This window comes from Anas acuta, chromosome 3 (assembly GCF_963932015.1).
Source record: "Anas acuta chromosome 3, bAnaAcu1.1, whole genome shotgun sequence".
Lineage (NCBI taxonomy): Eukaryota > Metazoa > Chordata > Aves > Anseriformes > Anatidae > Anas > Anas acuta.
In genome coordinates this window covers 114,555,766-114,570,649 of record NC_088981.1, presented here as the reverse complement: position 1 = coordinate 114,570,649, position 14,884 = coordinate 114,555,766, and the positions used below count along the sequence as shown (strand labels likewise).

At 39.1% G+C, this 14,884-nt stretch overlaps 1 protein-coding gene across 9 annotated transcripts in view; it reads left to right on the top strand.

Moving 5' to 3' along the window:
• The window catches only part of PKHD1 (PKHD1 ciliary IPT domain containing fibrocystin/polyductin), a 252,325-nt gene that overhangs the window by 158,414 nt on the left and 79,027 nt on the right, over window positions 1-14,884 (top strand). For all 9 annotated transcript variants that reach the window (XR_011095438.1, XR_011095437.1, XR_011095439.1 and 6 more), the window contains 3 exons: window positions 3,914-4,051; window positions 13,036-13,149; window positions 14,166-14,253. Coding sequence is in view for 6 of the 9 variants with exons in the window: in XM_068678848.1 (XP_068534949.1) it covers window positions 3,914-4,051; window positions 13,036-13,149; window positions 14,166-14,253 (340 nt within the window). In the remaining 3 variants the exon portion in view is untranslated. The remainder of the gene's footprint in view (window positions 1-3,913; window positions 4,052-13,035; window positions 13,150-14,165; window positions 14,254-14,884) is intronic.

Below are 14,884 nucleotides of genomic sequence, written 5' to 3'. Positions count from 1 at the left end.
GCCCCCGGCCCCTCTCAGGGCGGCCTGTGCCAGGGCTCTGGCACCCACCCAGCACAGAAGTGCTGCCTGATGTTTAGGGAGAACCTCTTGTGCTCCACTGGCTTGTGCAGATCCCACTAAACTCAGAATGTCTCCAGGTAGCCACAGAAAACTGAAAGTGAGCTTTTTCAAATGTTCACTGAGGGTCAGGAAATGGGGATGTGTACCAATTATTTTGTTCAGTGTTTTGTTTTGAAAGCATTGGTGGGACTTCAGAAGTTCACAGACCTCTGTACAAGGCTGAATTTTACTTGCAACAGAGGTGGATCCTTCATGTTAGAGTAACTTTTAGTGTTGGTGTGCTACAAGTCTCTGCAGTCTCTGACTCCCTGGCGGGTATAATCTCTTCCAGCCCCAGCTGGAAAAATTTAGCTCAGGCTGCAGCAACTTGTGCTTTTATCTCTAGAGGTTCATCCTCCAGAGTTGCAGCCATCCCACAAGGACTTCTTGCATGCATCAGACTTCAGCAGCCTCTCCACCTTGGAAAACAAGCTGGATGAGTTTAGTCATGCCAGTCTGGCAGCATTAGCTTCTCAAGCCCTTGGATTTTCAGGGCTTTGGTTTATGGTTTTCAGTGTGACACACTCCTGACGCAGCGCGCCTTGAGTGGAAGGAGAACGTGTTATAATTCTAGCCGATGGAATGCTGTTTTGAAGGGTATTGATATGATATCATGTAGCCTCTGGCAATTTTTTTTCTTTCTTTTCTTTTTTTTTTGTTTAGTGATGGAATTCACTCTGTTATTCATTTTCTGATTTTGATATTCTTTGAACTTTTTCTGTTTGAAGAGATGAATGCTGTAGTACTGTATCTTGTATAATAGCTCTTCTGTTGTGTCTCATTTCCATTCAATGGCATGCTATGGTGTTTTATATAGCAGTGCGGTTGATCAAAGGCATTTTGTGTCATTGCTGGAGTCATTAGCAAGTTCGCAGTGTTGTACGCCTGAATATTAAGACTGTGGCATACCTGTGAGCTTTTGTGTGGAGAAAGTGTATGGATAGTGAAATGTAGCCTCTTTTTGGGTTTGAGCTATTGTTTTCTGAAAGTGGTTGCCTGCTGTTATGTGAATGTCTTCGTAGAAGAGCCATCCAGTTTTGTCATTCTCTGAAAGTAAATCTCTTGAACTTAGGGACCTTAAGTTTATGAGTTTAACCCCTTAGTAGCCATCTCCTCTATTACATGACTGAGCATATTCTGTAAGGACTGTATTATTCATCCTGAAGTATCCTTTGAATCTCTTTGCTTTTTTTTTTTCAAGTGCGCAAGGAACTTTTTCTTCTGTGAAAGGAGCCTTCTGTTGTCTTTACAGAGCAACATTTCACCCTCTGAGGACTTGACACCCTGGACGTGACATCCCAAATGTTGTTCTTTTAAATAGAGGAAACTGCAGGTTTGCAGAGATCAATACGAATGGGAAAATTTCACATGACTGTGTTTCAAGGCTCACATACATGATGCTAGTTACAGATCAGTCAGCATTTCCTTTATAAAACCCTTTTTAGAAAGATGTGCAACTCAGCAAAAATATCTGTTCTAGACTGAAACTTGACATATAAATGGTATGCCTAGGAGCACTTCTTCTTTTCCTTGTAAAAATGTTTCAGTCTGTGTTTGATGAATATACTTATGGCCTTTGTCAACTGCAGCTTTTTGCCACATTCTTGAGCTGTGATTTCACAAACTAGATTCCCCTTTCTGTCTGAAAAATATCGTTTTAACAACATCTTGCCCCTTATTCTCTTCTCTCTGTTTCATATCCTCACATACTGTGCCTCCCCTTCTCAGCTCTGCAGGGCATAGGACTCTACCTGTCCTGTAAAGAGATTATAGATGGAAGCTTCTTCATGCCTGTGAAAATATATCAAGTGCTAACAGTATGAGATTTAGGGGGAAACCAAACAAAACAAAACAAAATGTGCTTGCTCTGTAAAGACTTACTACATCTAACTGCTGTGAAAATTTTGCATGCTTGAAAGATGCCAAGGATGCAGGGAATTTCTTTTGAGATGGGGGAGTTCGTAGTCACTATGGATTGCTGCAGTGCTTGGCACAGTCCTTGAGAACAGAGGGTGTCCCTTGAAGATATCTTGAGAGAAAGAGGAAAAAGGGAAAGGAAGAGGTGGGAAGACTGAGTTACAGGGGCAGAGTAGGACCATGTGTGGAGAAGAGACAAGCAAATTTGTAAGCAGGCTCCAGTCCCCATGATGAAGTAGTTTCCCCTCTACACACAGCTGTGAAACTTCAGGACTTCAAACCCAAAGAGCTAGGAAATGCTAATATTAAGACAGCCTGCTTATATTTTTCCAGACCCCTCCTGAGTGTACTTTGTGTAGTTTTTGATTGTTTCCTGCAGACAGGGGCTTAGAAGAGTTAAACCTTCATGTCAAATGTCTTGAGTAAACCTCTAATTACACATTTTGAGAAGACTTTCCCTGTGCTTCCTATTGCATGATCATTTGTGTCTTTGTCCAAAGTAGTTGCTAATGGCTATAGGCAGGAGTAAAACCATGAAACAACTGATACAATTCTCAAGATACTGCATGTCAATTCCTATGTTCCACACCAGAAGTGTTTCAGGTGGCCTGTTCTCACTGTTTTGTCAAAGACCATTGGAAAATGCATGTTTCTTAATCCTTCCTGCCTTATGTATCTGTGTCTCACAATAAACATAATATGATGTCAAGGAAAGTGACAGTGAATCCTTGGGTAGGATTTGGCAGCTGCCATTCTGTTGAAAATTCTCATTTTCTGTAAAGTATTTCTGTGAAAGCCACAATTAGATCCTAAACAGGACTTCTACTCCACAGAAAGACCCTGAATGTTGCCCTCTTCTTCCAGGGGCATCCACTGTCTCAGAGATGCATCATATCAGGAAGCTGTTACTCCTGTTGATAATGAAAGGAGATGTACACCATGAATTAAGGGTCTGAACTGCTTTCCAGTGCAATCAACTGAAAAGCTTCCAGTGACAATAAAGATCATTAGATGTGCCCTAAGGGTGGAATTCACCTCTGTGTGGTGGGCTACCTGTAAACGATGCACTGTTTAAGTCCTTACTCATGCCCTACTTGGAAAGCTTAAGTGGTATTTGGATGGCTCACAGACTGTGAGTTTGGATCTTTAGGAGGTGGCAGTGATGCTGTCATTGCGCTCGATCAACAAGAGTCCGAAATTACCTTAACTGCATTTCAGAGATGAGCTGGCATAGGAAATCATAAATTGACCTCTGGTAATATCCAGTGCTGTAGTGTACTTTTAGTGTCGGCTTGGTCAAAGCAGGGATCAAGGAGTCTGGAAATGAGATCAGAAGTGACTCATGCTTCTTGCTTTGTCCTCAAGGAGCTGAGGGAATGGTACTTCCCCTGGTTTCTGTTAACCAATTAATTAATAGGGAATGCAGCATTTTTTAACTTCCTTCATCCTTGTTCTCTGCAGTTTCATGAGGGAAAAATACTGTCTGGATAGCTTAACTTATTCCTCTTTCATCGTATTAGGTGATCAAGGTTTATTTTCGTAAAACAGTGCAAGGCTCACCCAGTGAGAATGTCATGTCTCCAACTTTCTGCCTTTTATATTCATTCTTATGTTCAAGTGACATTTGATGAGACTTAAGTATGCAACAATATCATTATAAATATTCTGTTATTCATTTATAAGATTACAGTCATACCATAGAGCCTCAGCTGTAGGTGAGGCTCTGGCTGTGGATGCTACACAAACATCGAAGCCCTGCTCCAGTAGTTCTACACACACACACACATACACACACAAATGAAAAAGATTTAAAGAAAGCTAAACTCAAGCACAACAAACCTTTCAAGCTTCTCCATCTCTGCCATTGTTCTAAACAATTGTCTGCTTTGTTTCTCAGACCGAACCATCCTGGTGGACACAGATCTTCCCCCTCTGAGAGGTCTCTACATCCTGGGGACTCTGGAGTTCCCCACCAATGCCAGCAATATCCTGAGTGCAGCCTGTATCGTGGTGGTGGGGGGAATGCTGAAAGTGGGTAAGTGAGCAGCCTGTCTTCTGAATGCCTGGGGTTTATTTCTGCTCTCGACAGACAAAGAAGGAAGAAAGGCAGACCGTATAGTGCTATAGAAACATGCTACCATCCTAATGCAGCACAACTACCTGGGTGCCTGCAATGTGGACACTCAGAATCCACATTAACCACACAGAGATTATCTACTGGAGTTAATTACCTGTTCATTTAATAGCAACATATTGCAACTACTGCAGTCCTCATTCCTCTGAAGTCAAAACTCCTACTTTCATGGTGGCTGAGATTTCATCTGGTATATGTAAAAGTCCTCCCTACTTCACATGGGGCTGCTTTCTAAGACAGTAATTCCTCAGGGCAGGATCTACCTTATTCAGTGTTGAAGCAGTGCCCTGTGTCTGTGGGCAGTAGTGAGGACTTACTAGGTGGCACAGAAGTATTTAAAGCTAATGCAAGCAAAATGATGGAAAATCCCCCAAGTGCCTGGAAAGCCCATTGTGGTGTTAATTTGGCACAACTGGATTCAGGGCATTTGTTCTTCTCATCCCACTGTACAGGTGAGTACCAAGACTTCAGGGAGGTGCTACCCTGCCCCTACTTCTAGTGCTTTCAGAGTCCCCAATGTCACTGAGGCTGTTCCACATTATTTGGAATGGACAGGTCAGTGTTTTTCTGCACAGAAGTAATTACTCATACAATTTCCTTTAAATATTGAAGTTCCTAAAGCCAGGCATTGTATTTAGTCACAGGAATCCTTAGGATGCTGGGATCACATTGTTGATCACTGTCTGACCTTTCTCAAGATTGGTTTCATGAACTTTAAAAGGAGAATTTGTTTGTGTAATCACCCCAAGGAAGCTAGCTCCAATATTTGTTTGTTGTTAATCTCAAGGGACTGTTTAGTTAATACAGCACTGGCCAAAAGAGTTATTTTGCTGGCTTATGTTTTCCTTTGGAAAAAAAAAGAAAAAAAAAAAAGGTTTGAAAGCTTAATCTGCGAGGTTAATATATCTATACACTTAAAAGAGTCTCAGCCATTTCTTACTTACACTCTTTTGTAGTTTAAATGTGGTTTCTTATTGGTTTTAAGAAAAAGCATGTGTTCACTGCTAAAAACACTTATTAAAAAACATTGAGGCACTTTGCTGCCTGAACTCCCCTCCAGCATATTTGTGAGTAGTCATGATATTAAAAGCCAAACAGGTATTTGCAGCTGTTGAATCATGGTCCAGCATCTTCTGGAGAGAAACCCTTGCTCTAGTTTGAGCTGTAAAGAAGATAGGTGCGTAGAAACTCTGCAAGTTTCCCACACTTTATATTGGCTTCTGTGTTTGCTTATGAGACCGGGAGTGAACATTTTTTTCCCTTCCTCTTTCTCTTCCCATGTGTTCAAGGCCTAAAGGTAGCTTCTTGGATCCCATCTGTCCAATCCTGACTGTTCCATGCCTGAAGGAAGGTTCTGAAGCCCATCTGTCCAATTCTACCACACCCTAAAGAAATCCTGACACAAAATAGATAATGAGACAGTTTAGTAAACAGATTTAATAGATGTGGACATCAACATTCAACATTGCCTGAGCAGGATCTGAGGTTGACATCATGTGATCCAAATCCCCAGGTCTTCCCTGTTGTGTAACATCTCCGTGCCTTGTTTTCAGCATAGCGGTCTTTGATCACATGTCATTGTTGCAAACCCAGTGGCCTGGGCCAAACAAAGACTTTCTGGCAGAGCTTGAGTATTTTGTTCACCTGAGCAGGTAGAGAATGTTGATAAGTTCCAGAAACAAATCTTTGCTTTTACTTTGGTACCCTTAAGAGCACTTGGCATCTTATATTCAGGTAAAAATAAAGAAGTCAGATGGATAAAACATGAATGCAAGCACATGGGAACTCACTGACATCAGAAATACATAACAAAGAAAAACATCAGTATAAAAATTGGATTTTTGAAGCATCAACTAGATCCTAATTAATTTTATTTAAACAGTTATTTGCAGTGAAACTGGGAGGAGAAAATACAGTCAATGCTGGGAGATCAAAACTGTTGGGACACCTTTGATCTTGGAGGGTCTGTCATCACTTCTTCAGCATATGGCATAATCTGCGGTCAGTGTGAATTATGATCAGCAGAGTCACAGGGAGATATGAATTGATTAATGCTCTGAAAAGGATTGCAAAACCTCTGTTAGAGCCCTCAGACAACTCAGGAGAAATATTTGGGTCTATCCGCAATGTATTTTTAATGTGTGATCCTGGTTCTTCAGTGTTGTTGGACCCAGGGTGATCTGATGGTGATATTTGCAATAACGTTTTAGAAGCAACATTTATTTATACCTTCCTGCATTGCCATGCCTTAAAACAATTAGATATTTTTCCAGTTTATAGCAGGAGGGATTGAGGTGCAGAGAGATTAAGTGATTTGCTAAATATCCTCAGCACACCAGTATCAGAAAAAAAAAAGGAAATGCTGAGCTCAACATCCCAGAGGTTCTTTTTCGGATCTATGCTAAGATGGTTGTATTCATTTTAACGCATGTCAGCAATAAGTCACAGACAGTATGCATGGAAAGTGCTCTCTTCCACTGCTGAACAAAGCTCTCAGCTCCTGATAAGTCTGCGGAAAATGCTGAAATTCCTTTTGCACAAATTGATCTGTTGGGCTCATCCTGATCTTGGCTGCGCTCAGCCATTCTTTGCTGGCAGTGCTGGCAGGCTCTTTTTGCTTTTTATAGTAGAACCTGCTAAGTAATTATCCAGATAGGGTTTCTTTTTTCAGTCTCAACATGTCACATTCCTTCATTCCCTTTTTTTTTTTTTTTGATATTTTGTAATGGCTGCTTGTCAGTCTTGTCACTCATTTGAAGCAAGAAGCCTAAGGTCATCATTAGCTCATGGCTTGATTGTCTGTAGATGAAACCCCAGACATTTCTGATATTTCTTATCAAGCTTGTGGAAAGAGAACTCTAACAGATTCACTCCACTTTATTTATTTGTTTATTTATTTATTTATTTATTTATTTATTTATAGAACTAGTAAGAACCCCCAAACTTAATTCCCAAAGGGTAAATCACTGTGCTTCATGTGCTAATTATGATTAATGCTCAGCCTCATAATGACAACCGAGGCACAAATAAGTCTTGCCACAGGCTTCTTCCTCCAAGTTCTCTAATACCTTTAGTTGTGTGAGTCCCGGATTCTTTGGTTGTAGGCTTGGAGTCCCATCTTGTAGTCGCACATCACACCTGTGCGGATGCACAAACTTTTTCATCCCACATAACAGAAAAAGGGTTTTGAGAAGTTCATTGCACTATCTTCATCTCCTTCAATTCGTCTCTCAGTTTCCATCTGTTTGGTCTTTCCTCTTTTCATGCCATTGGTTTCTTCAAACTGTAGTATTTTAGTACTGACTGAAAAAATATTATAGTATCATCTAGGGAAGGAATTTGGTTTATGTGCTTAGGGCACTAACATTTAGGTGTTGCATGTGAACATCAGGATGTTATCTGGGTTTTCCAGTGGGACTGCCCAATACAGTGAACTAGAACAAATTACAGTCTAAGCTAGATTGTCTGATCTCAGATACCCAGAGAAAGAGGATTCACCTACATGAAGAAACTAAAATGCAGCTATATGAATCTTCCTGAGAACATGGTTCAGTTGCCTAAATATGGGCAATGTGGATCACTTAGGGCACACTAAGGTGGCCTCCAGCTTCTGCTTAAAAAGGCACCGTTCTCTTATTGATCATATATGTCATCCTCATGTACTGGATTTGGAGTGGGCTAGGGCTCTCAGATGGCATTAAGAATCCGTATCTAAGCAGCTGAATCTCATCCTATGTGTCTCACATTCCTTGGACAAACATCCCTCATTTCTTGCTGCTGGCTCCAGCTCTCCAGCTCCACAGCTGTGTGTCTCTTATCTCTTTCTTTTGTTTGGCAGCATCATCTATAAGAGGCAACAATGTGATGCCTGCCCGTTTACAGCTGCTTTGCAGAGACACCTGAAGGAACAGATGGGAAAAGATAACCAACAATGTGTGACTGGCTATGCACTGACCATGAATAAAAGTCCTTCATACTTTCTGGTGACTACATACCACAATTTTCAAAATAGCTGAGCAGGTAGAGTCCAAGAGGTTTTGGATTCAAAAAATACAGAGCTTATATTGGAGGTGGTCACAGCATGATACTTCGCAAAGTCTATTTACCAATGGAAGGGAGGGAATCTTATCTCAGAGACTTCTTACACACAACAGCTGTTGTAGTGTGCTATGTTGTAAATAAAAGAAAGGTTAGAAGGGAGGAAACACCCACTATTCTAAGAAAGAAATGAATAGGATTTGCTATGGAAAAAAGAAAAAAGGAAAAAAAAAAAACATAAAAAAACCACACCAAAAACTGTCAGGAAGAACATCTGGAATCAAAGTGAAATATGAAAACAATGGAAAATGCTTTTGAAACCCAGTAGAAAACTAGATCCAGACTGCAGTCCAGAATAAGTGAAAATCTTAGTAGAAAAAATACAGCCCTCTGTTCTCCCTTAATTATTAATATTTTTTTCCTGTTTTCATATAATGCGTTTTAACCTTCTCCAGAGGTTAGGCCTGAGGAAGGAGTATGAATGAGCTGCAACCATTGTGCCAACAGAACTGTGTCTCAGTCCAGGCAGTAGGGCTTCACACTTCTTCAGGAAAGTATATAAACTGTAGTGACTTTATCAGCAGTGTAAGTTACTTCTCATACATGGGATTATCACGTATTTATTTTTGCACTGTGTATTGCCAATACTTGCTTGAAGAACCTCAGTTTAGACACCCTTCACAGAAGTTCACACATCTGCAGTGAGGACATTTGATGTGACATCAGACAACAGAGAGACAGTGAAGGCACACAGCAACTGTGCAGTGACTCATTAAGGTTGGAAAAGCCCTCCAAGATCATCTGGTCCAACCATCCCCCTGCCACCAATGTCACTCACTAGACCATGTCCCTAAGCATCACGTCCAACCTTTCTTTAAACACCCCCAGGGATGGTGACTCCACCACCTCCCAGGGCAAACTATTCCAATGCCTGACTACCTCTGAGAAGACAGCTCAGCTCCTATGCACCAACAGATTGACTTCTGTCTTGCACTGAAGTGCCTGAGATATATGAAGTGAACAAATTACTGCTCAGGAGCTCTGCCCAGGCTGGCACATATGTGTCAAATCAACAGATGAGCAAACCCTTCAAATTCCAGGTAACCCAGCTGCAAAAAGATGCATGTTTGAGAACAGCTTTCAGCACACACAGACATTATTCCCTCCTAACCTTTTCTGCACATCTCACCAGACACTTCTGGCAGCTGCTGGTCACAATTACCTTTTTCCTAATTCTCTGCCACCTATGCTTTATCTTCTCACCGTATGATGAACCAGGCTGTTCATTAAATTGGTAAACCTACTTGTAGTAGGAATAGGAAATGGGCTCCATTGCTGTGCATCTCACGTGCAGGATGGGTAATTTGAGAGTTTGATGTGATTTTATGGAAGGCTTGTTCATCACAATAAAGTGGGACAAGTGACTTGAAGTTTTCACATCCAGAGTTCAAAGACAGGCACTTAAACCCAGATCCTTCACATGTGTGCAGCAGAGATGGTGAGTCCTTTGTTTATAGCAACTTGGTAATTTTACCAAAACTGCTTATTACAAAAGTTGTGATTTCATATGACAGTTATTTCATATGGTAATGAAAGTTATCTGGTCCAATAGCTTTTGTGCATTATCTGTTTTGGATTGTCCTTTGAGTAAACTGAGGTAGGTATCATTTCCATGTCTTCATTTTCATGAGCCATTCTTTTGGACTCTACTTAGATTAAGCTAAAGTACATTTCTCTGACCTTACTCATTTTTTTTGGATTATCTTTATTTTCCCTAGTTTTCTTTCACTCTTCATTCATTTACATGGACATCATTACCTTTTCAAGACCCATTTTATTCTATTTTGAACATTCTTCAGTTTCTCCCCTAAATGCTTCACTTTCAAATTATTTCTGTATTGGCTGACCCTTCTCTATCTTTTTCTCTGTTTGTGGCAATTTATCTTCCAATATTTTGAGACATGTTTAGGTCATTGATAAAATGTCATGTACCACAGGGCTTGCAAGACCAGACCAGACACTGACCTGGAGTTATAGCCCCTATGTCTGTCGGTCAGCCTGGAAATTAACATGCCATGTTCTTGTTGTACCTGTGTAGGCTGTTAATCACAGAGTCTTGTGCTACTAAGTCAAATGCCTTGGAGAAGCCGATTATATCATATCGGCTATTATCTTTATCAAGTAAACCTGTAATTTCATTAGAATGTGATAACAAGGAAGTTTCACAGGACCTATTTTCTATAAAACCACGTTGATTGGCATTAATTATATCATCCACCTTTAATAATTTATTAATTGTGTTCAAAGTTGGACATTCCATTTTTATTTATTTTTCCTCTAGAATCAGTGTTGCGTTGACAGGGCTGTAATTACCTGCAGTTCTTACTTTTATCTTTGTTTGGAATATTGGCACAATATTAGGTTCCTTCAAGTTCTTTGAGACATTATGAGTGATCCAAACTTACTGAAAAATCTATTTTAGTAGTTCAATGCATTTCTGAGCTAACTCTTTTGCAGCACTTGTATGCAAGTTCTTAAATTCACTGACTTAACACAATTGAGCGATTAATGGAAATAAGCAAGTATTAGGATTATTTTTGTTCCAAATTTACTTAAAGCAAGTCTTTTTTCTAATCATAGATATCTCCCGTGTTCATTTGTGTGATACACTATTTCCAGTTTCCAGGCAATGAAGAATTTCTATGAATGTTTTCTTCTCCTTTTGGGATTTCTTTTCTAAGGTTTAATATGGTGATGAGCTATTATGAATAGTTTTATATTAGCTGCTTTGTTTCTGTCTCTGATTTTAGAGAGAGAGAGAGGGAGAGAAAGTGAGAGATTTTAATAAGGGCAACATTCTCTAAAATGCCATGCTTTTTAGGATTAAAAAAATCACAATTTTTTGCTAAGTGTACATGTGTCTCTTTTTAAGGATTCATAAGTTCCAAGCCAAGAATTTAGAATTCGCATTTCCAAACAGATCTCTGGGATTGTTAAGCCTGGAAGCCTACTTAAAAATTGTTTTAAAATTGAGCTGAGTTGGATATATCACATAGCTTTTTTTTTTTTTTTTTTTTTTTTTAATTGACTTAAGTAGATGAAATATTAAAGGCTTTGTAACCAGCAGTAAAATAATAACACCAATAATAACACAAATAGTAATTCATAATGATAATAATAATCCCCTAGTTTAAAGGGACATCATTGTTATAGGAAAAGGTATTTGTGAATAACTTTGTAACTTCAATATAAAGTTCTCTAAATATTTTTTGTTGAGTCTTTTTTGGGTCATCAGTGTAGCTGATCACTTCATCCCAGGGGGTGAGGTTGACCTGAGGACTGGGGAAGATATCTTCAGGCTTAGTATTTTAAATCACAACTTGCTGTGAGGGTGAAGCAGGAAAACAATCACTCTGAGTACAAAAATAGACACAAATGTCAATGTAATTCTTCTGCAGTTCTAGCTGGATATTTGTTTAACCTAGTGCACCAGTGGTAAAAGTGCTTGTCACTAAGTTTTCTTTTCTGAAACTAGTATTTAGTTATGGGAGTTTAAGCAAGAAAGTCAAAACCAGAAAGCCAAAGATGGGTGATGGATGCTGTAAGACTGAAGTCCCTCCATGTCCCCATAGAAGAAATGAACTCACTGGTATGAGACGTATTAGATGGGGAGCACGCAAGTTTTGTACTCGTGATCTTTTATCCATTTAAAAGCTGTAAAGAGAATTTAAATACCTGCAGATATCAATCAGACAGTGGTGGAGAACAATGAATTTATTTCTTGATTTCACTTAACTAAAATTCTCTTAAAGAGGAATATTTCTTCAGGATATAAAAGCAACTCTCTTTTCCAAACTAGTAATTTTTAAATATTAAAAGAACATGACAGGCCAGCTAATTTTGTACAGATATGTATATATTTTTTAGTTCTACATCTGCTGCAGTTTTCTGTTGCATAATTGATTTAATCTCTAATTTTAAAGGAATGCTGAACTCTTTTACTGGACTCCGCATACATTTCTCCAGGGCAAAAACTGTCCTACTTTTTCCTCACTAGTATCTGTTTAGTGCTGGGCCATTTTCTTCTGAAACTGTAAACTACCCTTGGTGAAATAAATGAAGTCACAGTTGGAATACAGTTTACTGTACAGACTTATCACAAGATAAGAGCAACATCACACACACCAAAACTTCTTGGGCATTTTCTCTTCCCCTGCTCTAATAAAATCTTTCAATTGGTTTGAAAGACTGCTTTAACCATCCTGGCAGCAGAATGGGAACAGTTATCTGGGAAGGGGTGAAATTATAACTGAGCAGAAAGGCAAAGATGGGTGGAGGAAGGAAATGCTTGTTCAGTGATTAGCAGAATGAATAAGAACATCCTGTCATTTTACACACTTGTTGCATGACCTTGGGCAAACCCTTCTGGGACTCTTAATTTGAATTTAGGGCACATTCCCATTCCCTCCTAATTTAAGAATGAACTGAAATATCTGAGTTTGGAGCAGTCTCTCTGGGCTACCTTCAAAGTCAATGAAGAGGCAGTCACTTCCAGGGGGCAAGGCAGGCTGTATAAGATGTGTGCAAGTCACTGAACGAAGGAACTTTCCTTTTTCTCTGTTAACTCCAAGGAGAACCTGGAGCTAAGTTAAGGGGTGTGGGTGAAATATTTCCACACTGAGCCACTGCTGGCATTCACAGAATTCAACTCAGCTTCAGGAGGGACCTATGACATGGAGCAAAGTGCATGGGGACCATTTCCATGAGATAAAAGAGAGGGCCATTTCAGCATAACAGATATCACCAATACCTCTGTGTCAGTTGTTGCTGTTTTGTCTTTATTTCAGGTTCTTTTCAACATCCTCTAAAACAGGATTTAAAGCTACTGATCCTTCTTCGGGCATCTGAAGGGATTTACTGTGATCGTCTGGAGGAAATAAATGTCCATCCAGGGAGTATTGGTATGAGACATGGGTTTAATTTTTTTATGGGATAACAATCTTAGGTAATTGTTTGGTATAATTTTTCTACAGAAAAAAAATATCTAAGAAAGGTACACATTTTTTTTGAGCTAAACCTGGTAATTTTTGCTAGGTCGGTTCCTAGAGTTTCTGTGGAGATTTTGTTTAGGCAAATAAGCAACAAGATGTCAAGTTCTGAGGTATTTATATGAGAAACCAGAGAGGACTTAAAAGGAATAACACATACGCATGAGGATTTGGGACAGGTCTTGACCTATCAGTGGTTAGGTTTGAGGTATGAGATTTGTAAAGGGTAGTTGTCAACAAATTAAAATGACCTTACAGAGTGGAGAGAAGTGTGTGCTGGAAGATGGTGTTTTGTCTCATTTATCTTTGATCTCTCTTAGGATAAAACAAATTACCCTAAAAGTTTTCAGCCTAGGCTGATAAGTGTAAACTCACATTGTTTATTTTAAAATTCATGACTGAAGTGAGATGAATTACATCCAAGAGCTACTGGCTGGATCCAAATACATACATTTAAATACTTCTAAACATTTGGATCCATAGGATTGACAAAAGAAGGTTCATGTTTGAATTTTAGATCTTCTCAGATGATGAGAGTTAAAGAAGTTATCAATACTTGCCACAGTCTTCTTTTGGACTATAGTGACACAAGATATGGAAAAAAGCAGGACATTAGCTCAAGCAGTTAAATGGGGCCTTTCAAACACTTGAAGCATAACTGAGGGGTTAGCATTAGAGATGCAGAACAGATTTTGAATTGACTGGGTCAGTGAATTGAAACAAAAAAATTCAATGCATAATATCAGAATTTTTCATACTTCACTTTCTATTTCAAGTGGAAGTTATGTGCTGTTCTTAATATAGAAAATAAAATATAGAAACGTGTTTTAATATATAGAGAGGTATCAATATATTTAGTTATTCAGTTCATCTAAATAATTTCTCTAATTATTTCTCTAATTTTTACTCTTCTGCTTCTGTTTTGTAAGGGGTTTATGGAAAGGTGCAAATTTATAGTGGTTATCCTGGGAAGTCTTGGACACATCTTGGAGGTAACGTTGCTCCTGGCAATGACAGGTAATATTTTGCCCAAATATTATTCCAAACACAAAGATTGGGCTCCCATTCCAGTGGCTTATACTAATATTACTCTTTTCCTTCTGACAGGTACTGTTTAAACTATATATAGATAGAAGAACAACTATATTATATCATGCAAGAAAAATTATACGATTTTTAGATTCAGTTCTAAAGAATAAGGAAGCTAAGATTTTCCTCTTTCCTCTGTCTTTCCTTCCTTGCTTCCTTCTGTCTTTCCATCCTTCTTTCCTCTCTCTTTCCCTTCTTCCCTGCCTCCCTCTCCCTTTCTCTTTCTTTTTGGAAGAATCCAAAATGACTGATACCTTGATAATTAAGGTGTCCCTTTTGGTTTGAGACCTATATTCAAATTTCGTCTATGAATTAGGCAAAACTGGGATATGAACCATGATCTTCAACATCTTTGATCAGCACTTTAAGAAGTGGTGTCTGCATTAGACATCCTATTTTCTGCTATTGGAGTCAATCTTTTCTGTATAGATCATTAATTGTGTCAGAGAACATAAGATTGCCTGCACTGCCCGAAGAGTAAGGTATTTGTCTGGGATGTGAAACTTTCAAGGTATAGACACATTTTCACTTAACACTTAGCAGAAATTTTTTAAATTCC